The sequence below is a fragment of the Podarcis melisellensis genome (assembly GCF_964234715.1).
Source record: "Podarcis melisellensis genome assembly, chromosome: 1".
NCBI classification, from domain to species: domain Eukaryota; kingdom Metazoa; phylum Chordata; class Lepidosauria; order Squamata; family Lacertidae; genus Podarcis; species Podarcis melisellensis.
Genome location: NC_138528.1, coordinates 78,673,498 through 78,701,019, shown reverse-complemented (window position 1 = coordinate 78,701,019; position 27,522 = coordinate 78,673,498). Strand labels below are relative to the sequence as shown.

Below are 27,522 nucleotides of genomic sequence, written 5' to 3'. Positions count from 1 at the left end.
ATTTCCAAAAACTTTAATAAATATTTTATATATATATAAAAAAGAACAGTTTCAGGTTAAGAACGGACCTCCAGAACGAATTAAATTCTTAACCCGAGGTACCACTGTACTGTAATTGTTTGCCTTTGTGTTGGCTAAAGCTCCCCCTGCTGGCTGACTAAGGGCACTGCAAAAATAGCATTGGATGCACAGAGGTCCTCTTCCATTTGATCACTGCAACTGTGTTAAAAAGTGTTCGACATTTCCCAAATATGAAGCTGTTTTCTGGACCTCCTGTTTTAACTTGAATTGTTTTATCCTATATCCAAAGAGATTATCTTTGTTTGAGAGAGAGAGAGAGAGAGAGAGAGAGAGAGAGAGAGAGAGAGAGAGAGAGAAGAGACCATATCAAGAAGATAAAATATCCTCATGCTCTGTAAAACTAATTAGGTTTCTTTGAAGTTACCTTGAAAGGGCTTTGTTCTGGCAAGGTGATAATAACATTCTGGAAATGCCTCCTTAGAAGCCAGCAAATAAAAGGAAGGCGGCTGGGGAAAAGACTCAAACCTTGCAAGGCCTTTGGGGGGCTTTGGGGGACATTTGGACGCTAGGACACCAAGCAGTGGTAAGTCCAGGGGCTTCATTGAGGTGCCCCCCCCCCCAGAAGCCTGACTAACTATAGGGTGAGAGCACCCACATTTGTTATGTGCAGAAATTATGCCTCCTTTCCATGGACGCAATAGTGTGTGCTAATAATCTAAATATTTATGCTTGGAGGGGAAATTGGGGTGGGATCTGCTGGCTTCATCTCTGACCTCTGTGCATTGATCCTTACCTCAAGGGACTAAACACTCTCAACCAACCATTTGTACTCTCAATTTTTGCAGGGTACAGTTTGCAAAGGGACTTCTGCAAAGAAAGCTGCACATGTGTACATTTCAGCTCACATAGGCTCCTAAGTGTGGGCAGTCCGTGCGCTGCAAAAACGGAAGATACAGATGTCAATGCATGTTGAGGCGCCCCTGGGTCTGCTTCTGTGCAGAAGTTATGATCACTGTGTGCCACAAAATTGTACACACACTGGTGTACACCTCTCCACACATGGGCCAGCTGGACAGGGGCAGAGGTGGAAATAATTGGGTGGATCTGCTCTGTGTGTTGGGGAAAGCTGTACCTTTTGAATTTCTGCCTGTGCAGTTCTTTAAAGGCTGCATTTTGTTGTATCCCCACCAGCCTGATCTGTATTTTGTCAGCATTGCATATAATACCAATCCAGCCCAGATTACTCACTTCATGGTCCTTTTATTTGTTCTTTTGGTATAGATTATATTGCTTCTTGGTTGAGGACATTCATTTGTATTTTTCTGCCCCTGATCTTTCAGCCTCTCACAGCCTTCCTGTATGTCTGCTGTTTGTTTCCTTTGGGTAAGGTCACCAAAAGTAAAGTGGCCAGAGCGAGGACGACTTTAATAGTTGTGCAGAAGCGGGAATAGTAGCAGGTGTAGCTTGCCATGCTGAAATGCCTTCTGCTGCACAAGTGGGGAGGGTGCAAGAGCCCTGTCCTCTTTGTTACATTGAATACGCATGGCTTCTCCCCAAAGGAATCCTGGGAACTGTAGTTTGTTAAAGGATGCTGGGAATTGCAGCTAAGCTATGTGCTTTAAAAGTGTGGGGTGGATGTGACATCACTTGGACACCTCATTATCTGTGCACTATCTCAGTCTTTATTTAGCTAAAGTTTCTCATTCTGCCTTCTGTTCCTGCTTTCTCTGTATCCTGGTATTTCTCCTGCTGGAATTGTGGGTGCGCTTTAAAAAAATATATTATTCCCTTTCTTTTCTTAGCTCATGCATAGCTTCTGTGTGTGCAATCTGTATCCCGCCTGTATGGAAGGTATAACATTCCTTGGGTGCTGCTTATTAAATTGCAAGTTTCAAGACAAGGTCATTAAAAATATAAAATAAAATAAAATGCAGTACCCTAATTTCCATATGTGCCTAATTAATTATTCCTACTAGTGCTGCTAACTTTTCAAACTGCTCCTGTGCTTTCAACAGTGCTTTGATCTGCACACACTGGCGGGTGAATAATGCTTCTCTGTGCTGTGTTCAGCTGCTGATTTCTGGAGCTGACATTCCTCTATAAAGGCACAAGAGCAGGAGACCTAACTGGTTTTTGTTGTTGTTGTTGGGTCACTTGGCAACCTTAATTCCCACTAATAAATCAGGCTTCGAGGAGAATAAATAGGTTGACTGACTGTTCTTTGGAAAACCCGTCTGCGATGAACATTACATAAAGATTATCATATCTCTCAAGCAAATAGGAACACTTTCTGATAGTGGCTAATGGACACATAGCCCTCCTGTTGCCTTTGCCCCAACAGCTGATTTCGCTTCCTCAGCTCACCTGCTAATCTCTTCTTTTTCAACTGAAAACAGGTGATGACAGGGAACGTCACTGATAAAGGGCTGGATATTTGGGCAACTTCGTAAGGGTGATGCAATGAAATCTATTCCATCAAAATCAGATGGCCTTGCACTTCAAAGAGTGATGTGTGCGGATCTCTGAATCCACTCTCCTTAACGCAATCTGACCTAGCAAATTACACAGGAGAGAACAGATAAGAAAACTGTTACAGGGAGTGAAACCAGGACCACAAATGGATATGGAAAGGTTACAGGGAGAGAAAAGCAGGGGCGCAAGCAGTTCAGGCAGGCTGCGTACACAACCATACTTTTAAAGCAGCAGGCAGGGATCTCACCATATTTCCTTTCTCTAATCGGATCCCTTCTTCCTCTCTGGAGGGTAGAGCTGGGAGGCAGAAGGAGAGTCAGGCTGCTCATTTTTTCTCTGATCCCCTGCTGAGGATAAGGCATATCACTTGCCAGCTGCTAACAAACTTTTTCCCAGAGTGCTCTTAGGCAGAAAGCCTACTGATTGCAGAGATCAGTTTCTGTCCTTACACTGTGTAAGCGCATTACTGGCTTAAAACTATTTTTTGCAGTTCAGATTGAAGCTAGTTTGGGACAGAAATGCACCGAAATGAAATATTTCATAAGAAACAGTAGGGTAAACATGTATGGATTGTGGCTCATGTTTTTTGTACACAGCAATGAGAGCACACTGGAGGGCATATACCTCCATGTGGATCTATTGATGACATATATTGATTTTTACTTACTTATTTCCATCTATGCATAATGTTTAAGTTTTAAATCATCTACATAAACACCAATTTTATCTGAAAGGGGATTGCTGATAATTTATTCACAGCACTGTAGCAATTATTAATCCGTGTATGTGTTCAATCCTCAGCACTCTGTGGCAGCTTTTCCAACCCAAGTGATGCTACCTGGACTTGTGCCAATTGTGGTCATATCCCTATTCAGCACTCATGCCAATCTGGCCCATGCAGGTAACCTATACTGTGCACTTTCAGCTCTAATCGGTTATAGTTTTCAGTTTACTGTAAAGCCGTCAGAAGCAAAATTACAAAACTGGCAAATAAAATCCTTTCCATTTTTTAAGACCAGTCCTAAAAAGCAGAAATCAGGAATGGGCACCAGTCAAACGCTCCCAGAGCTCAGATGTAAACAAAAGGTCAAATGGAGATGGTTAAAATCCATTGGGATTGAGAGGCTCAAGTAATTGTTAAAAGCTCAGTGGAATAATAAAGTTATTTCCAGTAGTCATCTGAAAATGGTGAGAGAAGAAGCAGTCTGCAAACTCACCAGTTGCACTTCAGTTTGGGATACAAAGCAGAGGCTCATGAGATTATCTCCTAAGCAGGGCAGAGACATAAGGAAGAAAGCAGCTCTTCAGGTATCCTGACCCCTTGGCCATTAAGGACTTAAAACGTAATCATAAGCACCTTGATTTGGGCCTAGAAACAAATAGGTTTGTACTCAGCCATGGAAACCAATGTGGACCCTTGTATTTCTTTTCATTCTGGGGCTACTATTTTGCCTCACTCAGAAAACGACAGAAAACTTGAAAGGCCATTGGTGAGAGAGGCCCTGGCACGGGGAAAGCAGCTGGTCTCCATGGCGTATCATCGCTCTAGAAGCAGGTATGAATTTCCAGGTGACGCAGGTGGCAGAGAGCATCTTTCTTTCCCTACTTGTCATGCTCTCTGCTCCTCCCGCCTCCCCCCAGCTGTGCCTACACCCCAGGCCTTGTGGGGGTTTCTGGTCTTCTTTGTTCAGCCATGCCTCATTCTGTGAAATCCTAGAGGGAAAGCAGTGCTGACCAAGGGATCCCTCAGTGCCAGCGACCTGCTGAGCTTGTTCAAGCACCCCGAGGCAGAGACCAACGCGGCGGTTCATGCGGCTGAGCTGATGGACACAACAGTGGAGCTCATTCGGCAGCTTGTGTACACGCGGGAGAAGCGTTATGCCAACATGTCAGGTGTGTCTTGCAACCACCACCCAGGCCGCGAAGGACCAGTCTTCACCTCCTGACCTTCTTGAGAATCTTCTTTCTCCCTTTTCTTCTGCAAGGAGTCTTAAGCGGCCATGATCTCTCCACCTTGGCAGAAGTAACTGGCTGTGCTGCTCAGCTGCGGCCCATCAAGTGCTCAGACAACTGTTTGACTGAAAAGTACAGATCCATAGATGGGACGTGCAACAACAGGTAATTCTGCTGGCCCAGCCCTTAGGCCTGCAACCTGCAAAAGCACTGGCCATATTATTAAATGCAAAATTGCACTTTTCAAAATACCCTTTGACCCGCTACTAATTTCAAGTAACTCCTGAAGACCTTTTTAAGCCAGGAGGCCTCTTCAATTGCTTCATTTTTTTCAGGACAAGCCTGTCTTTTTTATGACCCTTTTGTGTTGTTTTTATGACATTTTATGTTTTATTGTACTTGTAAATGTTGCTGTATTTTGTTGCTGATGATTTATATGACAGGGCAGTCTATAATTTTTTTTATAAATAACATAAACTGTGAAGAAAGTCAGCTATATTTAGCTGCGCCTTTTTGCAACAGGTCTTGCAGGTAGTAGGGAAAATCATAGAGATGATTTTACACTCCCCACTTTCTGCTGATAGTAGGATGTTCCCCCAGGGCATTTTTACAGAGTCACCTTTTCTTTTGAAAACAGAATACTGGGGATTCCTGATTTTTATTTTTTGTAATTCCTGTTTGTATGCAAAAACAGAGAGAGCGATTCCAGAAAACTTTTTTTCATTCTGACGTGCTTGCATGACGTTTGCTGGGAAGTTAAACAACCCTGTGCGAATACTGCTGTAAGACATGGGATACAGCAGTTGAACACAAAATCCACAGAAGACCTCCAAAGGAATCATTTTGTTTTTGATCCATAGGCCCCACATCTAGCATACATAGAGCAAACTGAGCAACTGGTGGCCAGGTTGGAATCAGCTAAATACTGCCATATGCTATAAAACAATCAAGAAAGGTAGAGGAGGAAGAATGGGGAAAGGCAGAGAAAGCAATTATATCGCCAGCAGAACCCTTAACATATCTATTTTTGTTTCATAACAATTTAAAACACCAACTGTGGGGAATTGTCCCTTTGCCAAATGGAAGCAAACGATATCTGTATATTTTACCATCTTTATTTAACTACTCAACCTCAGCCCAGCCCTTCCTTTTAAAGTTGTCCTTTAACCATTTCAACCCTCCATAAAATTTCATCTTTATTTTGAACATGGCTAGCAATCTTTTATATATATTTAGTCACGTACTCGTGAGGAATCATACCCCCATAAACATCATAACATAACATAAACATCAATCATACCTCCATAAAACTAAATAGCAGTATATTGAAATAAAGGTTATATACAGTGCTAAACCTATACTGAATGTTGTTGTTTTAATAATAAACAAAGTTTTAAAACCACACAAAAATTATCTGCTCACAAACCTCTGCCCAACACACACCCAAGACCACCCCCATGGGTATCCTAGGCTACAAATCAATACACCACAGAAAGCTGCCTGTTTGCTGTTATTTAGGAAATCCTCTGTATCAAATAAAGCGTCCCCCGTGCTTCTTTAGTTTGCACAGATGAGGTAGTAAAATGTTTCCACTTGGTAAATCCTCTGGTGAGTAGGGGATATCTTGGTTGAAGTTTTCCCACTGAAACAAAAACTTGCAGATACAGAATGGGCACACCCAGGGAAAGGCTGACATCTTTTTCTCTCTAACATCTATTGCTTTCAATGAGCTAGTATCTTGGATATGGAAGACCATACAGTCCCCTCATTTCCTCATCTGCACTCTCAAGTAGTATAATTCAGGAGCCGTTTCTCCTCTCCACCTTCTACTTCTGTGAGCCCAATGCCACCTGCCCATTTTCTGCAGTTTATGAGATTTCATTCTCCCTTGCAGGAAGAACCCACTTTGGGGAGCAGCAAACACAGCCTACGCCCGCTGGTTGCCCGCAGACTATGAGGATGGCTTCTCTGCACCCAAAGGATGGAATCAATCCAAGACCTATAACGGCTTCTCATTGCCTTTGGTATGCGGCTGCAGGCAAGACTTGGAATCTCTTATGAATGGAGATGGCAGAGTTCACACAGGGTTTATAAGACAACTCCAAAGCTTTCCTTCTTAGCTTTGAAATAAATGTTAAGATGTTAAAAAAAGCACCCTTTGGTTTGCATGACATGCCAACATTACTGGGTCTTTACACAGAAATGTTGGAAGGTGTATCTGTGAAGGCATGAAAGGGTGAGGAGCACATGACATTTTCATAGTTTCCCATGGACAAGTTAGACACTCCACGGCAATTGCAAATTCCATGTCTCGTAATACTGTCAAAAAATACGCACTCGAAGTGTAACTTTTTAGAATTTCCACGAAAAGCATGACTAGTTTGGACTGCGTTTCCACAGAAAGTAGAAAAATATACTGCGTTATTCACAAACACCAACAGTGTTCATATTTGAAATGAATTGTTCTCCCAGGTGCGCCAGGTGTCCCATGAAATCCTGCATACACGGAATGAGAACATCTCCCTAGACAGCTCCTACACCCACATGCTGGTGGAGTGGGGCCAGTGGATTGATCACGACATGGATCTCACCCCCCAGAGTGCCAGCACCGTTTCTTTCACGGACGGAGCAGACTGCTCCCATGGTTGCATCAACCGGAATCCGTGCTTCCCCATCCAGGTAAAGACAGCGATGAACAACAAAAAACTTAGGAAGAAGAAAACTCACCTTAGTCCTCCTAATAGTAAGGACCGTCACCTTTACCTTTTACCAAAATGTGAAGTAGAGCTGGTTTATATATGTCACAACTCCCATGAGAGTGTTTCAGAAGTACATGGATTCACAAATACTTTCCCCCACTGTCATATCCAGACAGGTCCACAGGGCTTGCTTATAGAGCTTTTTAAAATACAAAAACCAGACGTGAAATCTGTACAATGTAATTCATTCCATGAGGTGACTTTACAGCCACGTTGAGCATGAAAGCAAAAAAACCGAGGCCTACCATTTTGAAATTCATCCATCCATTGCTAGGTCCTTTTTAAAAAAAGCTCAGTGTGCACACTAGTTAAGATCATTTATATATGCTAATACATATGCAGAGATCCCAATTTCAGCTTTCTGTCTTTCAGCAAGAAGGCAAAGTTTAGGAAATAAATAATGAAGGAATAGCTTTTAAAGGCTGGGAAGGGGAAGTAGATTTTGAGGGCTCAGATTCCCCTGGGTCACTCTGTAGCTATGTCCCTGTCTCGGGGCACAGTGTGGCATGGGGAGAACCACCTCTGTCTTTAGACTCTGGTTCTGTGTGAGAAGCTGTGGAAACTCGATAAAGAATGTGAGCTCTCCATTCTTCCTGGCCGCCTGTCAATCAGACCCAGGGCTTCTTGACCACTCTGCTTCTCCTGTGCCAGATCCCTGCTGGTGACCTCCGTCTGGGAGGGGGGACAACAAAGTGCATGCCTTTCATCCGCTCTTCGCCAGCTTGTGGCAGTGGACAATCCGGCTTCCTTCAGGGGCAGCTGCAGCCCCGGGAGCAGCTGAACAGCCTCACCTCCTTTGTGGACGGCAGCATGATCTATGGCAGCACGGCTTCGCTGGCCAGGAAGCTCCGCAACTTCACCCAGGCACTGGGGCTTCTGGCCGTCAACCAGGAGTTCTCCGACGGTGGCCTTCTGCTCCTGCCCTTTGCTGAGAAGAAATCCCCAAACCCTTGTGCCTTGACGCGGGACTCCTGCCTTGCCAATGCGTCTGACGTGCCCTGCTTTGTGGCAGGTAAGAGGAAGGCTTCTCTGTATTTGAGAATACAGCTGGGATGGGGGACCTGTGGCCCTGCAGGCATGGGCAGACTCCAACTCCTAGCATATTTGTCTGTTGGCCATGCTGACTGGGGACTCATGGCACAGGCTCCCATCTCTGCTGAACAGTGTGGCCAGATGAAAAGGAAGAGAGGACTTTCGTTTCTTTAACGGAGGTGATTTTTTATCACGGGCAGCCTTCTCAGCCCTGCAAGACAAGATGCCAAAATGCCCTCTTCTGTGCAACTGTTAAAGTAATTAGAGCCCTGTTCTCCTTTGCAGTGGGTCTCCTAGCTTTGTACAGGAGTCCCCTGAATGTGTGCACAGCCTTTCAGGATTAATGGGATCTGCTTTGTCTGATTTGTGGTTTAACAAGTCCAATAGCACCACCTATAGGCTGTAGGGTTCTCCTCCTCCATAACTGACTTGTGTACTTGATCCATATATGGGAGCTTTGTGGGTGAGTTTTCAGAGGGATGCCAGTCCTGTTGGATGCTGGGAACAAGGTGAAAAGGGACTGGGGAGATGGGTGGCTTCTACCTTGAGGTATCAGGGGAAAACATCTGGAGCCAAAATTCCATCAGTGGGACCTCCACTGATGGAAGTGAATGGTGAAAATACTAAAACAGGGCTACCGCCACTCAAAATATGTATGTAACATCTCTTTTTTTCTCCTTTTTGCAGGCTGCTTAAAGCCTGCCAAAGGCTGTGTAACTTCTATCTCATTTACTGTGTGCATTGGTCTCTTCCTTGCCAGGAGACTCGCGGTCCAATGAACATTTAGGCATTCAAGTCCTGCACACAGTGTTCCTGAGGGAGAGCAACAGGATCGCTACCACCCTCCACCAGCTCAACCCCCAGTGGAGTGGGGAAATTCTGTATCAGGAGACTCGCAAAGTCATTGGGGCCTACCTCCAGGTGAGGGCCTCAGGCATGTCGTTGCTTAGTTCCTTCAACAGAGGGCTGGATACAGTTCCCATCGAGGGGCAGATTATACATAACATCCAGATTGTATGTATGTATGCATGTATGTATGTATGTATGTATTATTATTATTATCATTATTATTATTAATTGAATTTATATACCGCCCTATACCCAAAGGTCTCAGGGCGGTTCACAGAAAAGATTTGCTGGTTGATAGGGCCTTTCCCTTGGTCCTCATTTATATCCATTCAGCTGCCAACAGCTTCTATGGCATCACAAGTGGTCCACAGTCATCCTAAGCACATTTGCCAAGTAGAATGTTTCTGGGTAAACAGTCATAAAATCACACAGCATAACAATTTTGTATCTGTGTTTTGCAACACAGGCTAGCATGTGCACTTGATTTTTTAAAATAATAATGTCCCAGTTTCTATCCAAAATTACAATTTTTATGCATGCAGATAAATGATCGGTAAGTAAATGCAAGAGGATTGATTTTCAATGTGTATGCTGAATCAGTGATCAGTTCCCACTGAGTTCAATGGATTTTAGGCTATGCTCCTATTTGTTTACTTGGAACAAAATCCTTCGAACTACCTGAAAAGTATGCGTAGATCTGCTGTGGAAAATGGCAGTCGTGTTTGGGGACTAGGAGGGCTGGGCTATAATGAGGCCCCCTCCCTCCAACTCTATGGTTCTACAATGTAATGCACCACAGTTGCTGTGATGTCAGGACATGACTAAATTTTACTAGATATTATGGGGAAGATGGAGGGGATCTAAACATGCATGTATGTTTGCAGCTGGTGTTTTCTACAGCAGCTTTGCATTCTGTGTCAGTTTGGCTCTGAATACGCTGCTATTGCCAATCACTCACACGCTGCTCCACCTTGCTTGCTTTGCGGAACCTGCTCTTATGTCAGATAAGAGCCGATAATTCTGAAAACACTCAACAAGCCATGTTAATGCAGGCGGATATGTTTGCACAAGAGGCGCTCTAATCTTACCAGGCTCTTGTGAAGAAATGCAAGAACCGCAAAACTAACACCAGGGTCAAAGTGCAGCTGGCAGTGAAATAGAAAAACTCTTTAACTTGCAGAACACTGATCTCCCTCCTGGGAGTCAAGCTCCCTTCTAGAGCATCTGCAGTTGCTTGATGCAAGGGATGGAAAGGCGGGGGGGGGGGGGGATCCCATTCAAGTGTTTTCTCTGAGGCGTGGTTCAGTTTCACCAGATATGAAAGTCCCTGAGAAGAAACGCTGACATAATTGGAAATTTTGTTCTCATAAATCCAGATGGTTTTTTACAAATTCATTTTTAAAAGGTCATCCATATTATGCTATCCTAATAGGCAATGAAGCACCTGACACCAGTTTGGCTGACCCAGTGTGGTGGCACAGAATACTCAGAGACATTCCAATTGTTTAGGAAACAGAACTCACAGAATGTTTTTTGCAGTCTCAGAGGAAAGGGAATGTTATTTTAGCATGTTTATCCTTACAGCCAACCTGTGAGATAGATGAACATGAAAGCTATTGCCTGGGGATTAGCCACCAGTGAGCTTCATGGCCGAGCCTCTTGCATGCATCCCAGCACTTTTATCTATTGCACTGCAGTGGTTGAGGCCCAACGAGCAATTTCTTCCCAACAAATCTGTATCTTCCATGGTACAATACTGTGAATGAGCTGCCATTTTGACTGCTTCTCTCCACTTTAGCCTGAGCACAAATGAAATAATGCTTTTCGTTTGTTGCTCCTGTTGCACATCTCCATGGTTCCCCGCTTGACTGAGATTCCTCCTCTGGCAACCATCCATCCAGTGAGTAGCAGTGGCACTGCTCAGGAAGGGACTCAAAATGGAGACACACCAACCATTTTACCTCAGAATGCTCTTGTTGTGTGGTAAAATTCTCTTTACCACTTGGCAGGATAATGCAGCCAGCCAGTTACCATGTGGTTACATATATGCTATAGTAAATTAGCCGTTCATAAATGGCCATCTCTAATGGAAGAGCAAGGCTCTTTTCCTCTTACCTTCTCCATGTGGTGTGCTCTCACCTTGTTTTTCAGTGTTCATATCTACTGGACTTAACCTGGTACAAAGCAGATAGAAATAGCATCCATTGGTTTCACTAGATGCTCAATCAAGCCCATTGAACTCAAGTATATTTCTCCTTTTTATGTTTGTTCACTTGATGTAGATTATAAACTGGAGGGATTATGTCCCAAAGATCCTTGGCCCAGAAGCCACTGAGGCCTACCTTCCTCCATACTCTGGTTACGACGAGTCTGTTGACCCCCGTATCTCCAATGTCTTTGCCACAGCTGCATTTCGCTTTGCCCACGTCACCATCAATCCTTTCCTCTCCCGTCTGGATGAAAACTTTGAGGAGAATCCCAGTCACCCCAGCATATCTCTTCATCAGTCATTCTTCTCCCCATGGAGGATCATCGAGGAAGGTACAGAACTGGCAACACATGAGTTGGGAGCGGGTGGAAAGGGCATGTTGTTTTTGGTGACGTCATTTATCAAGTTACACAGTGTTAGTCCCACTGAACCCAGATCTGCCCCAGAGACCAGCAATGTTTAGGGCAAAGGTGGGAAACCTGTGGCCCTCCAGATGTTTTCCCAACTCTCATCAGCCACAGCCAGCATGGCCAGTGGTCAGGGATGGTGGGAGGTTAAGTCCAGCAACATCTGGAGGACCAATGGTTCCCCATTCCTCATCTAAGAACTATTGTACTCAGATTGTGCTGAGTAAATCATGTTTTTGAGTGTCTGAATTCCAGAAGTGTGGCTGCCTTATTAATCAGTTGCAGCAAAATCAACTAGAAGTTCCTGCAGTAGGACCTTAATATTTTTATTGTGGCTTGAGCCTATAGCAGACTTCATTGAATGTATGCGATAAAACAGGCCTAGGGAAGCCTGTCACAATGTGTTTGGGGGCCTTGAGATCCTCCTGGTGACAGGAATCTTGTAAGGGAGTGACAGGGCTGTCATAGGGTTACCACCTTTATTCATTCTAAAAACAGCCTGAAACAATATGTTATTTAAATAAAGTGTCTGTACTTTTTCTTTTTCTTTTTAAGCCTCTGCTGTTGTTGAGGAATTTGAGGGAATGTGAGACTGAGTGGCATCCTTTACATATGGCCAGGAATGGTCCTGTGGAGAGCAGCGAGACAGAATTGTTTGCAGGGTTACAACATTCAGAGATGCTGGAAGGAAATGTGCGCCATTTCTGTTAGGCTTAAAAATCCCCAGGGTTTCTGCTTATAGCCATTCCACTTCCGAGTTATGTGAATATAGTCAGCCGCAGGGTGCTTTGCCGTGTCAGTAGAGTGCAGCTTGTTTCTGTGTCTCCCTGGGCCTTGTGGGAGGAGGCCATCTTTCCGCCATCCTGTGGCACCACCCCATATCGCCATTGCTTGTCCTAGAAACTGGGGCAAATGTAACACAGCTTCAGGGTGTAACACATGAAAAGGGACCCTGCTAAGCTGATCATCATGAATGCCTTGCCCACAAAACACCTGCATATTGTGTCTGGTGCTGAGAAGGCTGTGCACATGGATTATTAATAACAGTGATGTCTACTGAATCATCTGCTTCAGAATGCCAAAGATTGTGTGAGAAGTTGCCCTAGAGCTTTGCCATAAAGACTGAATGCTGGTTTGTTTTCGCTGGCTTTGAAGTTCTGTCACAAACTTTAGGAGGGATCGATCCTATCCTACGTGGAGAGATCTTCACCCTTGCAAAGCTCCAGACAGCCACTCAGATGATGCCAGAGGAGCTGACAGAGAAGCTGTTTCATCCCAAGAAGGCCCTGTCCCTTGACCTGGCAGCTCTGAACCTGCAAAGAGGCCGGGACCATGGACTGCCAGGTGTGTAACACTGCTGCAGGGGTAGAGGCAGGAGAGAGAGAGGAAAAAAGAGAGAGAGAGGTTATCAGAAGCAGAGGGCACCTCCCTCTAGAACTAACACTTGATGTTCTCTTCAAATGCCATTTTCTGGTGTTCCCTGCAGGTTACAACTCCTGGAGGAGGTTCTGCGGTCTCCCAGAGGCCCACACTTTCTCTGACTTGCAGCATATCCTCAACAGCAGCTACCTGGCTCACAAACTACTCAAGCTGTATGGGATGCCTGAGAACATTGATGTCTGGATTGGGGCCATTGCAGAACCTCTCCTGCCTAGTGCCCGAGTGGGGGAACTGCTTGCCTGCTTGCTGGGAAGGCAGTTCCAGGCCCTGCGAGATGGTGACAGGTAGGGAATCTTTGAGGAATGTAGTCTTTGCAAATTCCAAGATAGAAACTAATGTGCAGGTCAGAACTTTGTTATCTGCTTACTGTGACACTTCTCAGTTGTTTTGACACCACTGTCATCTATAAGAGTCAAAATAAGTTAGAAATGCATGCTCAAGTGTGTTTTTAACTGCAAATTTGGAGTGGGCTTTCGTTTACAAAAAGCCACAGAATAATGAGGAAATGGAATAGAAAGGATTTTTGGGTGAACACATGTGGAAGTGACATGGATCAGAAACAGACTGATTCAGTTATTCCTAGCAAATGAAAACGAAAGATGCAATCACTGAATAATGCACCCCCACCCCACATGTTCAGTGCAAATTAACAAGCACGGGGAGGGCGGTAGCCAACCATATCAGGACCACAGCAGGTAGTACAGGGTTAAAGTTCAGCCTACATAAACAGAAAATAAATAGATCCTTACCCTCAATGAGCTTACAATTTAAAATCTGCAGAAGGATGAAGGGTTCTTTGTTGTTTAGTTGTTTAGTCGTGTCCGACTCTTCGTGACCCCATGGACCAGAGCACACCAGGCACTCCTGTCTTCCATTACCTCCCGCAGTTTGGTCAAACTCATGCTGGTAGCTTCGAGAACACTGTCCAGCCATCTTGTCCTCTGTCGTCCCCTTCTCCTTGTGCTCTCCATCTTTCCCAACATCAGGGTCTTTTCCAGGGAGTCTTCTCTTTTCATGAGGTGGCCAAAGTATTGGAGCCTTAGCTTCACGATCTGTCCTTCCAGTGAGCACTCAGGGCTGATTTCCTTAAGAATGGATAGGTTTGATCTTCTTGCAGTCCATGGGACTCTCAAGAGTCTCCTCCAGCACCATAATTCAAAAGCATCAATTCTTCAGTGATCAGCCTTCTTTACTGGGAAAACCATAGTTTTAACTATATGGGCCTTTGTTGGCAAGGCGATGTCTCTGCTTTTTAAGATGCTGTCTAGGTTTGCCTTGCTTTTCTCCCAAGGAGCAGGCGTCTTTTAATTTCGTGACTGCTGTCACCATCTGCAGTGATCATGGAGCCCAAGAAAGTAAAATCTCTCACTACCTCCATTTCTTCCCCTTCTATTTGCCAGGAGGTGATGGGACCAGTGGCCATGATCTTAGTTTTTTTGATGTTGAGCTTCAGACCATATTTTGCACTCTCCTCTTTGACCCTCATTAAAAGATTCTTTAATTCCACCTCACTTTCTGCCATCAAGGTTGTGTCATCTGCATATCTGAGGTTGTTGATATTTCTTCCGGCAATCTTAATTCCAGTTTGGGATTCATCCAGTCCAGCCTTTCGCATGATGAATTCTGCATATAAGTTAAATAAGCAGGGAGACAATATACAGCCTTGTCGTACTCCTTTCCCAATTTTGAACCAATCAGTTGTTCCATATCCAGTTCTAACTGTAGCTTCTTGTCCCACATAGAGACTTCTCAGGAGACAGTTGAGGTGATCAGGCACTCCCATTTCTTTAAGAACTTGCCCTAGTGTGTTGTGGTCGACACAGTCAAATGCTTTTGTGTAGTCAATGAAGCAGAAGTAGACATTTTTCTGGAACCCTCTAGCTTTCTCCATAATCCAGTGCATGTTTGCAATTTGGTCTCTGGTTCCTCTGCCCCTTCGAAATCCAGCTTGCACTTCTGGGAGTTCTCAGTCCACATACTGCTTAAGCCTGCCTTGTAGGATTTTAAGCATAACCTTGCTAGCGTGTGAAATGAGCGCAATTGTGCGGTAGTTGGAGCATTCTTTGGCACTGCCCTTCTTTGGGATTGGGATGTAGACTAATCTTCTCCAATCCTCTGGCCACTGCTGAGTTTTCCAAACTTGCTGGCATATTGAGTGTAGCACCTTAACAGCATCATCTTTTAAAATTTTAAATAGTTCAGCTGGAATATCATCACTTTCATGGGCCTTGTTATTAGCAGTGTTTTTCTACCTTTTCCTTATTCCTGGCACCTAGTTTTCTAAGTGTAGTGGGATGATTATTCAGCTGTATGAACACCCTTGCAGTCTTCAATGGTACAGCCAAGCCCGAAGCACAGCTCTTTAGCCCCCTCTGTGAGAAGTACAAAACTAGGCTGGAGATTGTGAGAGGTGTGGGATATATGCTTGGAGTTAATGGGTTTGTTGCTGGACTGGTTTGCTGCCTGGTCCTGGCAGACCATTCCACAAATAGGCATTAACGCCATCTACACAATCCATATGACTGACTTCTCGATTTCAAACTTGGGGCAGGGTGCAGGGTGAGGGAAAGATTCCTTCCTATACATTTCCTTATCTTCTGGCTACATTCAATAGCAGGAAGCACTGCAGGAAATAAATGAATTCAGCCAGATAAGGTATTCATGAACAGGCTTTTGCTCCCCCTCTCTCCCTCTTTTCTTTTGCAGGTTCTGGTGGGAGAATGAAGGAGTGTTCACCCCTCGCCAGAGGGAAGAGCTAGCAAAGGTGACTTTGTTCCGGATCCTCTGCGACAACACCCACCTCCACCACCTCCCTGCAGACGTCTTCTCAACCAGTCACTTCCCAAGTGACTTTGTGTCTTGCAAGAGCTCCCAGATTCCAAGAGTGGACCTGGCCGCATGGAGGGAAGATTCAGCAGGTAGAACCTGGAGTGCCCACAACACAGAACACAGTTCACAGAGGGTTTGAAAGCCTGTTCTCAGCCACCTTCAGGAGTCTCAGGGATGGGAGGAGGGTGTATAACTTTTATATATACCAGTATATTGCATGCTTTCCTTTATGTAAATTGCTGTAGGAATTTTTTTATGGAAGGGTGGTACTCACCATGTTGTTACAGTAAGTGCCACACTTTTAACATTTCAAAAAAAAAATATGTGCCAGTACTGCATACACTTGAGTACCCCCAGAAAAAAGTGCTGATAATAAATATACATTTATTACAGTTAGTACCTTTATAATAAAGCTAGTAATAAATTCGTAATACATCTGCCACAGCCCAGACATTTGTCCCTGTCCCTGTGTAAACAGTAACTTGGAAAAGCTGGGTTTTGAAAAATTGTTAATTTCACACAAAGGCAGTCATTATCTGTTGCATTCTGTGTGTTCACAACCAACTATGCGCACACTGCCCTGCCCTATCCAGAAAAAGTTCTCTCTTTGTTTCCCTTCTCCCCTCCTGCAATATTCACTCATTCCCATTTGGGGAACATGGAACATTAAGAGGCCTGCATCTGGGAATTGGTTCCAGTGCAGTGCAGCTTTCAAACTGGTGCATTTCCTAGGAAGTCCTTCTGCTGTGTTCTTCTTCTCTCTCCACAGATACACCTTGTGGGCCGGTCCCTCTGGTTGAAGGAGCCCACTACGTCCAGTGTAAAGCCTCGGTGTTCTTTGAGTGTTGGCCTGGCTACATTCGGGAGGGTCCTTCCTCTATAACCTGCAATGTTGAGGACAGAGAGTGGAGCACTGTGTTGCCTGTTTGCCGAGGTAAGACCGACCACAATAAGAGCCTTGTATGTATAAAGTATGTCCTGCTTTCTTTTTTTTAAACAATGACACCACCCCTCTTCAGCCTCACTCCTTGCCACTTTTTACCTCATGCCCCTTTCCCACTTTTATTTACAGCTTTGTTATCCCCTTCCCACCTAGATGTGTGACATTCATTGCAGGCAGATTTCTTGTCAAGTCTGTATACTTGTAAGACTTGGCCATATACATGCTTGGCTTGCGCCTCTGACGCTTGTGTGTTGTGGTGGTGGTCACGGAAACTGCTGTCCAATTCCTCCAGATCACACTGCTATTCACGCCCAGGTCAAGAGACCCAATGCCTTGTTGCATTTAAGAGGCCCTATAGCAATGCTTTAAAAAAGTGTAATGTTCTATTATTATTAGCCAATTATGTGAAACTTGAACTTTAGTATTTTGTGTGTGCTTAGAGGCCCCCTAGTAATCTGAGGCCCTAAACAGTGGCTTACTTAGTTTGTGTGTCGATCCAGCACTGCAACTGTGAAAAGGAGCATCTCCACCCCCATTGTTCAGCCCAGACACTAAGGTCCAGTTCCAAGGGCCTTCAGGCAGTTCCCTCACTGTGAGAAGTGAGGTTACAGGGAACCAGGCAGAGGGCTTTCTCAGTAGTGGCGCCCGCCCTGTGGAACGCCCTCCCATCAGATGTCAAGGAAATAAAGAACTATCTGACTTTAGACATCTGAAGGCAACCCGGTTTAGGGAAGTTTTTAGTGTTTGATGTTTTATCGTATTTTTAATATTCTGTTGGGAGCCACACAATAAATTATTATTATTATTATTATTATTATTATTAAGTACAGAAGTCTATCTTTGATGAGAGGCTCAAATAAGGAGGCTCCAGAGATGCTAGTCCTATGTCAGGAAATCAGGAACTTTGGACATTTTCTTCCTGTGAGTTTCATTTTCTTCATTGATGCTGCAGGGACTGCTCTAAGCATTTCCTTTCTTTCTCTTTGCCCCCCCCTTCTTGTCACTTTAGACATTGATGAATGTGAGCACAGCCAAGAGAATCTCTGCCCCTCTCTGCAGATTTGCGTGAACATACCTGGGAGCTTCAAATGTGCCTGTCAGGGCTCCTTGATTCTGTCTCAGGATGGCACCACCTGCATTGGTAGGTTGGGTCGAGGGATCAGGCTGTGAGGAAGCCAGAAGGTCTAGCAAAGCCCTTGACCTCATTTCCTCACTGGGAGAAGCCAATTGGAAGGGTTTGGGAGATGTCTGCATCCTTATTCCAGCTGCGTTTCTCCCTTATCTCATGGCTTTGATTGCTCAGAGCAATCTTATACTTGGAACTAAAAGAGTCATTCCTGGAGTCTTCCTCCATCATAGGGGTGGTAAACTGTAGGCCTGGGGGGGGGGGCCCAGCTTCTCTTTCTAGCCCTCAAGACTCTCCCCACACCACACGTCTCCCCTTGAATGCTGATAATGCCTTTTGCTTGTCTGAAGGATAGAAAGGTATGCATTAGTGTGTGCAGAAACAGGGTTTTTTTTACCTTTGTTGCTCTGCCCACTTTTAAGAAGGTTAGATGGGGCTGCTGGATCAGACCAATGTCCCACCTAGTGCAGCATCCTGTTCTCACAGTGGCCAACCAGGTGCCTTTGGGAAACCCACAAGCAGGACCTGAGCCCAAGAGCATCTCCTCTCCTGCGGTTTCCAGAACTGGCATTCAGAAGCATTTCTTCCTCCAACTGTGGAGGCCCAGCAGAGCCATCATGGCGCCAATAGCCCTCTCTCCTCCATGAATTTGTCTAATCTTTTAAATCCATCTAGGTTGGTGACTATCGTTGCCTCCTGTGGGGAGTAGTTTAACTATGTGCTGCACGATTTAAGTACTTTTATATTTCTCAAATCTTCCAACCTTCAGCCTAATTGGATGCCCATGAGATCTAGTGTTATGAGAGAAGACCTTTTCTCTATCCACTCTCTTCATGACATGCATAATTCTTTAAACTTCCGTCATGTCGCAGTGTGGTGTAGTGGTTAAGAGCGGTAATCTCGTAATCTGGGGAACCGGGTTCGCGTCTCTGCTCCTCCACATGCAGCTGCTGGGTGACCTTGGGCCGGTCACACTTCTTTGAAGTCTCTCAGCCCCACTCACCCCACAGAGTGTTTGTTGTGGGGGAGGAAGGGAAAGGAGAATGTTAGCTGCTTTGAGACTCCTTCGGGTAGAGATAAAGCGGGATATCAAATCCAAACTCTTCTTCTTCTTTCCTCTAAACTAAAAAGTCCCAAACGCTGCAACCTTTCCTCACAAGGGGAGTCGCCCTATCCCCTTGGTCCTTTTGGTTGCCCTTTTCTGAACCTCTTTCAACTCTATAATATCCTTTTTGAGGCGAGGTGACCAGAACCGTACAGTTTTCCAAAGGCACCACAGGTTTTGCAAGGCACGTGAGATCTGCCCTAAAAGCGCTGCTGTTTTCTGTCCTAGGGGGCCAAGGAGTCACTGTTACTTCATTGGCTGCAGCTGCAGCTATTGTGGCCGGAGCTATTTCTCTCATCGCTGTAGCTGTGGCACTGCATAGAAGGTATGGCTGAATTACACCTCTGGAAATGTTTTCTTCCTTTAAAAAAATGTATGTAGTCGCATTGGCCCACTTAGAGGAAAAAAGCCAAAGTGAAGTAATAGATTCAGTAGGACCAACTTGGTAATTTTTGGTTGGCCCTGTGAAGGTTTCTTGTGGCCTTTGGGTTTCTTGTCTTTTCAATTCTCTGCTCACGTAACTTTTCCGAGTGACACAAATGGACCTCTGGCCTCTTCTGCTGTTTCAGGAAAGCACGAGGGGTTTGTGCTTCCCCTCTCCATGTGTTGGGGATGTACATTCTCCCTAGTTTAGATGAATCCTTCTTGAAGGCCAGGGAAGAGGATGGGAAAGTAATTGAATATTGCTGCAGCTTGCATGTACTTACATCCAATATTATTCTTGTTTTTCTCCATGCATGTCAGTGGAACTAAATTCCTAGTTACAGAAGTGTGTTTATATAGTGCAACCTGAGGTACAAAGCTATATGTCTGGTTGCCATCTGGTTGCCACATCTCTCCTCCCCACACACACTTTGGTCACTTTTACTTAAAGAGGAGGGTTTTAAAAATCCCTGCTGCATCTCATTGGCTGTCTCCTGCAAAGAGGTAGGGAACCAGAGCACAATATAATCCACATCATGTGTCCTCAGATGTTTCTGGAGAGACACATGGAGATATAGGCTGACTTCTGTGTGGAACAACACCTGTATGTTTCTCCTAATATGGAGATGTTCGCTCCTAAGAGCAAAGAGTGGAGTAAAGCAGCTGTGTGTGGAAATCCTTTGAATGGAACCTCAGAAAAAACAAGTATTAAGACACATCACAGCTCATTCTTCAGACATTTAAATTGTGAAATGCAGAGTGGTTCACTATACAACTACAGCTATCCGGAGGTGGGGACTCCTATTGACATTTGCTGTTTATTTGGGTTTTTTTTTACTATTTACAAAGAGCTTTACCACTGCAAAATGTTTTAGTTCTGTACATTTTGGATTAACTGCAAGTGTTCTCTTCTGAAATGCAGGGTTGCACTGCAGCTATAGGCTTGTTTGCCCCCACCAAGTCGGTGGTGGGGCCCCTGTGGCTCTCCAAACATTGCCAAGCTGCAACTCCCACCACCCCTGACCATTAGTTATGCTGGTTGGGGCTGCTATGGGTTGGAAATCCAACACCTAGTGCCCTGCCTTAATAGCACAACTATGAAACGTACTGTTATGATTCTTAGTTTCCCCTTTGAAACATTAAGGGCCAAGCCCAACAGCCTATACCACCTTCAGCCCAGAGTGTGTTGTCCTATGCCTTCGCCTCTGTGTGTATTAGTGACACCCACATCTATTATCTCTCCATGCCAGCACTTACAGCAGGGGCAGGAAAGCTGTGATCCAACTCCCAAGATCCCTAGCCAGCAGCCTGGAATGATGGGAGCTGGACTCCAACAGAGTCTGCACCTCTGACTCACAAGTGTGTCTTTCCTCCTTTGGTAAAGATCTCTTCTTTCACAACAACTTCCTGCAGACTGAGCTGCTCCAAATGTGTAGCTGATTCAAGAACTGAAGATGGCCTCCATCTTCTCTAGCCATGGTTCTCTAGCCTCCAGCCCCATGCTCCTTGAAGAGCCTGCCCTGCCCCTTCAGCACTCATGACCATTTGTTTTGCTCTTTGCTTCCTAGGTGCTTCAGGAGCAAGGAGGAGGCCTCCCTTTCTAGAGATAGTTGCTGTCCCCAGGATTGTTCCAAAGAAGGCCAGAATCCTGACTCAAGTTAGCTCTCCCCAAGTTCTCTTCCAGGCCTTGCATCTCAGGAACCCAAACCACTGTGGCTCTGAATTAGTATTATTTTCAAGTTTAAAGATTTCTCAAATCATTCTTGCCTAATAATTTCTAGAGAATGCCCTTCCTCCCCATCTTTCTAGAGAGTTGCAAAGAATATTTGACCACTGAAGATTGGTCAAACTTAGGGGCTTCGCTGGGTGCTCTGGGCACAGCCCGTGGCGTGATTGGAGGAGGGGGAGGCAGGTAGCCCTCTCGGACTGGCCCTAGGGAGAAGCCTATACTGGCAACACTTGATGATCCCTCCTCTAGTCTGCCTCTGAAGCACCACTCCAACTCTTAGGATTCTAACATAGCCTTTCAAAACAGTAAGGCAAAGAAAGCCTAATGGATTCCCAGCCAATAAAGGGACAGCCAGAGGTGGCAAGTTAGAAAATACCTGCAAATAAATTGGGGTCTTATCAGGAGGGGGGGTTTATGAAAGGAAGCAATTTTCTCTCACCCAGACACGAGTTTGCTTATCCCCATCAGGGTTCCAATGCACGTGCAGTAGAGTTATGTCCAGGAGGAAACTTGAAGCAGAAGAAAAGGTTGGTGGGGAACTTGTGACATTCCCGATGCTGTTGGACTACAACTCCCATCATCCCTAACAGTTGGCCATACTGGTCAGGGCTGATAGGAGGTGAAGTCCAATGCCATCTGGAGAACCACATGTCCCATCTCAAGAGTTAAGCAGTGCCACATCTGTTGGTGCCATTCCTCTGTTCCAAAAGCAAACACCTGAGACTACTTATTTTTATACTGTCAATGTTGCATTGCAAATGTCCATTCGTCTACTTTGCCCCTTGGCTGCTTGTCTAGCCACCAAGAAGGCAAGACAGAAGTATCTGTGTTCGTTTGCCAGCTGGACCCAACAGGCCTTTGAAGTCTCAGCCTGAGCTTGGCAGTTCCTATCCTTGGTTAATTACCGCTTAATCTATTCAAGGCCCAGGTGGCAGGTAATCCTGACGCAAACTGATGGTGATCCAAGCTTAGTGTGTACTAGAGTTAATTCTGGGCACACCTCTTCACTACAGGAAGCTAAAATCATCTCATACTTAAGAATTAATCTTCGTAGGGGTTGAGGAGAGAAATACAATGAACTCTGCTTTGAAAATGTGCTGTTTATTTTGCAGCTGGAATACATGCAGGCTTCAAAAGGAATAAAACAGCCCAAAGGCAATAAGAACCAGCCTCACTGTCAGTACTGCAGTCTATTTATTAAATAGAGATCAGTATATTTTATTAAAATATGAACATGTGAGTAAGGAGATAATAATGCAGCCAAGAGAACAGCTCAGCAGTTGCCCCTTCCCGTAAGAGACAGGAAGCAAAACAGGTGCTTCCTCCAGCAGTTTGGAGAGAGTGGCTGTGAGTGGTGGATGAATTTAGAAAGCCAGGCTCTTCAATAAATTTATCATCATCGGGACTCCCACTTACAGCATCTGACCCATTAAATGGAGAGCAAGGAGAGCGACGTGCAAACAACTCTGAGCCAGGTGGAGCAAAGGCTGGACTCAATAGAAGGCAGCTTCCAATGTCATTACCTGCTTCCAGTAGAGTAGTGTCTGTTTACTGTAAGGAATTTCCAGATAGCACTCCTAATTTGCTGCAGCAAAAACCAGGGAGATAGTATGGGAAGTCTTTCTACGATAGAAGAAATATGGCAACTAATAATTATGCTCATCAAGGTGTGGAGATGATGCGTGACTGAATGCTTCTCCTGCAGCAGAACTCTTTCTTGGAGAGGCACTGAGAGCTTGCCCATCACACTAAGCAAAACCATGACTTAACATGAACATGCTGGTGCTTAGGCTTTGCTCCTTCCTGGGGGTTTTTTAGGTCACTGGTGCATGGAGCTAAGCCAGAGTCTGGCTTAGCATGCCATCAGATCCTGGGCTCTTCGCCTAGCTCAGAAGCCAAGTTTTGTCCTACAATTACAGATTGCAGTTAAGGCATGAGACCTTACTCAGGATCCCATGAAGGCCAAACCTTGGCTTAACTGCTGTCACATGTTGACCTAAGCAGTCTAGGGAGGAGCAAAGCAGGTGCGAGCTCTTCTCAGGGAGCCATCACATTCAAGTGGTCATGGTAAGTCAGTCTGTGGCTTGCCATAATGTGCAAAGCAGCATGTAGACTGTCATTAACCAGGAGCTGGCCTGGTTTGATCATTTGTAGAAGACTCCAACCCCCATTAGCTCCAGCCAGCATGGCCAATAGGCAAGGATGATGGGTGCTGTAGTCCAGCAATATCTGGAGGGTCACAGCTTGCCCTGTGGAGCATAGTATGGGAATCCTCTCTTACTGAATCAAGGATTTAATGTTCACAGTGAAATTAGCTGTAGGAAATAAGGGCTAAACCCCTCCACAAACACAAACGCAGGCAAGGAAATGGGAAGCAGGCCATGGTACTAGGAATTCTGCCATTTCAAGAATTGCTGGGTGTAAACCTGCTGGGCAGTTCACCATCCCTGCAGAGGTGAGGAGCAGAATGCCCCACGGCTGAGAGCAAGGTCAAGAGGATCCCTTGAGAAGCTGTCCTTTCACTAAAGCAGGAAGCCTTGTCTAAAGCAGGAAGAGGCAAGTGTTGTTGCAACGTTTTCTCCTGTAAGCATAAATTCCAATAATATTTTCTCCCAGATACATCTTTGGGGAGAATAACTTTTTAAGCTACATATATATATTTATATATATATTTACTATAATCCTTAGCATGCAAGTGCTACTACATGTGATCAAGATGAAACCAAGCCCTGGGCCACTAAGCAGCCAAGTGGCAGGGAACCCACATTTCTCTCCAGCCATCGAGGTCTAATAAGACAGCCACTTACCTGCAATACTAAGGAGATACTGCACTCAAAAGGAAAGAAAGAAAAGGCATTTACTTCAATGATACCAAAAAGTGCTCTCCATTGCACACAATCCCAAAAGGCAGGCGATTCTTTCCTATGAAAGCAGATATGGTGCTCCTCCTCCAGGGAGTGGAATTGGGATTGCCAGTCACAAGATCACACAAAGCCAGGCGTACAGTGCAGGCATCATGGGGCAACCAGCAGCACTGGGGTGTTCAAGACGTTTTAGCACCAGCCAGTAGTTTCTGCCTAATGGAACCAGAGGTGATGATGCAACCGCTCGCTATGGCCAAGATGATTTAAATGTACTCCATTGTATTTATAGTGAGATGCTCTGGCCATGGATGCTGTCAGGGCTTCACGGATACCAGGGTTCACCGTTGAAGCCCCGTTCTCAGTGCCAGAGCTCATCTGTGGAATATAGCATAGTGAGTGCTTTCCAGCATGGGCAGAGCGCCTCCCCTTCACTACTGAGCAGCCACCAGCCAGCCTCCCATTTGCCTGGGAATAGGAGGAAATGGCTCTCAGGGCAGAGGATGCTGCTTCCAGCTAGAGCACAACCCTAGCCGCTCCCATTTCAGAAATCAGGCACAGCATCCAAAAGATAAACCTCATTCTCCCCTTCCCATTAAAAAAAATTCGTATCAAAAGCTAAGTGAGGAAGACTTTTCACTTCTGTCAACATTCAACAGGTCTTCCAACTCTGATTTACAAATTCAGAATCAAGTTTGGTTCTTTTTTTACAGTACCAAAACAATTCAGGGGCCAAGATTTATTTGTATCACTTGAATCCAAATATTATCCCCATCCTCCCCCCTTTAAAAAAAAAAATGCAGGATGTACATGAGGGGTGGCGAACGTGGTGTCCCCCAGTCTGCTGTTGGACTCCAACTCCCATCATCCTTCACCATAGGCTGTGTTTCCTAGGGATGATGAGAGGTGCAGCCCAAAACCTCTGGAGGGTGCTAGGTTGGGGAAGGCTGAGCTGTACAAACCCCAAAATTGTGCCAGAATATTCAAGATGTGAAGTCCTTCTTAAGCTCCAACGTGAATGAAGCAAAAGAGAGAATGCTTCACACAAGAGTCTATAATACTGTCAAGGCAGACGCAAGCACCAAATGGGAAGCTGGAGCGGAGCTGAAATGTGTTGCACAAAATGCCACAAGAGTGTCGTTTGGACTGCAACAAAGCACAGTGAAGGAGCCTGTGGGGAGGAGGGTGTCAGCTGAGGACAGCTGCTCCCTAGAACACTAATGTGGCAGCAGCCAACTCTCTGGCCTGTAGAGTGGGAGCAAAAGCATCTGCGGTCTCGCGCAGCTGACCTCAATGTGGTTGTGGGCCACTGCCTGTTATGCAATTTCCCCACTTTTACAGCGCAAGCGAGGCTCCAGCCAGAGTTTTGGCCTAGAACAGATGCCTGCCTAGGTATCGGATCTGTCACACAACCAAACGGCAAACCCTGAGCTATAAATAGAAACCAGCCCCCGGCTGACTCTTGCGGGCTCCTCAGGAGGAGAGCTGCCTGGGAAACAACTGGAAGAACACACACGTAGAGGCCATCAAACAAGGCCACCATACAGCACTAACACCCTCGTGCCCAGTCACGGTTGGAGTTGGCAGCTGCGTGGAAGAGTCCAAATCTCTCTCTTTCTGTTGTGCGGGAATGCCCAGCTACATTTGCATTGCAGAGCAGCAAGCAGATAATGAGCCCAAGGGCCTGCCATGGCCTCAGAACCTGCAGAAGCAGATCTTTGAAGAAGACTTGATATATAATGGCTGTGGAATGCATAGAGACAGGGGAAGGGAGGAGTCCAGAGACGACTTCATTCAGTTGAGCCATAGAAGGGCTGGTCCCTTGGCCACTCTGCATCAGGCTAAGCACTGTCAGGAAGCTCTGCAGATAATGCAATGGGGAAATCTGTGCTTCTTATCTCTTCAGTTTACATCAGGCAGCTTCAGTTTATATCCTGCCAGCACCAGGAGATGTGCTGGGTCAAGCCCTCTAGCTGCCTGGCGGAGTAGTGGTAAGGTGATGCCCTTCCAGAGTGCCAGTCCGCAGCTACATCTCACTGGGGAAGAACCCCAGCTTAGCTATGGACATTTCCTTTCTGAGACGCATGATTTCCCAGTACATCAATTCCACTGCAAGGGGAGAGAGGAAGAGAGAGAGAGAGGAGAGTGAAGCACCAGAGAGAGCCATAAAGTAGAAGACAAGTACGCCTCTTTGCTCTACACTGGGGTGGAGAAGCTGTGGCCCTCCAGATGTTGTTGGATGACAACTTCCATCACCCCGAACCACTGATTGTGCTGGCTAGGGCTAATGGGAGCTGGTATCTAATAGATTCTACATCCTCCTTTTGGAAATGCCAACCCATCTAGTGTCTAGGAGAGCAACACAGCAGGCTGATGTTCAGCTTGTCTTTTCTTAAAAAATACATTGATTAAATGTGCATACCACCCACCATCCATTAACATTAGAAGCAGCACCTTCTGAATGTCACTAATATAGCTAATGAAGGCTAAGGATTGGCAAAGCTACTTCCCTTGTGGGTTAGAGGCATGGTGTTAGGATACTCTTTTTAAGCATATGCTTTGACATTTCGGCCACTGCATCTTTCCCCATTCACTGATCTGGCAAGTATCTGTGGACCAGAGCTTGGTTTCAAACGGGCCAAATTCTACCAGGATCAAAGCTGGACTTGCAGCCATCCTAACTTCAGCTTCACCTTGCTCATCTCGTTTTATCTGGTTTCCCTGCCCCTCGCTTTGCATTCTGCCTCACACTTCATTTGGCTAGTGTGGAAATGTCATTCATCTTGAGCCTGCCTTGGGTAAAAATGACAAGCTGTGCAGATGGAGTGGGGAAGAATCGATCCCTCCCTCTTGGGAGCTCCTTGCCAAGTCTCTGAATGAAAAGCTGAGCTCTGAGTCAGCAGTTCCTCCATGCTAGGAAGTGGTTGCATAGTCTTAGGAGCTAGCCAGTAAGCAACAAGCCAAGACTTCACATCCAAAATAGGAAAGGCCAACACATCACTTACCATCCTGCCTCACCAGTCCCTGCTGGATGTAACGGATATAGGTGAAGAAGTTGCATACTGCTGTAATCTGGAAAAAGAAAGAGGGAGGGAATACTGGTTAGAATGCTGGACTAGGACCAGGGAGACCAGAGTTCAAATCCACACTCAGCCATGAGGCTCACTGGATGATTTTGGGCCAGGCACTGCCTCTTAAGCCTAACCTACCCCACAAGATTGTTGTGAGGATAAAATGAAAAGGGGGGACAGACCATGTATACCACCGTGGGCTCCATGAAGGAAAAGTGGGATATAAATATAATATTATTAGTAACAACAACAATTGACATAGTGATAACTAAAATATTTACAATACAGTATAT

At 45.4% G+C, this 27,522-nt stretch overlaps 2 protein-coding genes across 6 annotated transcripts in view; one reads left to right on the top strand and one right to left on the bottom strand.

The window, feature by feature from the left end:
- Window positions 1–577: 577 nt before the first annotated feature.
- Window positions 578–21,524, top strand: LOC309380530 (eosinophil peroxidase-like). The gene is made up of 18 exons (XM_081930591.1): window positions 578–604; window positions 3,295–3,394; window positions 3,955–4,048; window positions 4,211–4,386; window positions 4,479–4,611; window positions 6,341–6,470; window positions 6,919–7,125; window positions 7,857–8,217; window positions 8,998–9,158; window positions 11,369–11,627; window positions 12,876–13,046; window positions 13,189–13,426; window positions 15,849–16,060; window positions 16,741–16,905; window positions 17,924–18,055; window positions 19,374–19,470; window positions 21,137–21,245; window positions 21,289–21,524. Exons 2-17 carry the CDS (start codon window positions 3,325–3,327, stop codon window positions 21,228–21,230), a joined length of 2,700 nt encoding a protein of 899 aa, XP_081786717.1. The 5' UTR covers window positions 578–604; window positions 3,295–3,324; the 3' UTR covers window positions 21,231–21,245; window positions 21,289–21,524.
- An 858-nt stretch (window positions 21,525–22,382) lies between these two features.
- Window positions 22,383–27,522, bottom strand: part of RAB3IL1 (RAB3A interacting protein like 1) — a 30,796-nt gene continuing 25,656 nt past the window's right edge. For all 5 annotated transcript variants that reach the window (XM_081930861.1, XM_081930860.1, XM_081930862.1 and 2 more), the window contains 2 exons: window positions 27,164–27,230; window positions 22,383–26,267 (listed from right to left, as the gene is read on the bottom strand). In XM_081930861.1, the coding sequence (XP_081786987.1) occupies window positions 26,185–26,267; window positions 27,164–27,230 (150 nt within the window). In that variant the 3' untranslated portion in view covers window positions 22,383–26,184. The remainder of the gene's footprint in view (window positions 26,268–27,163; window positions 27,231–27,522) is intronic.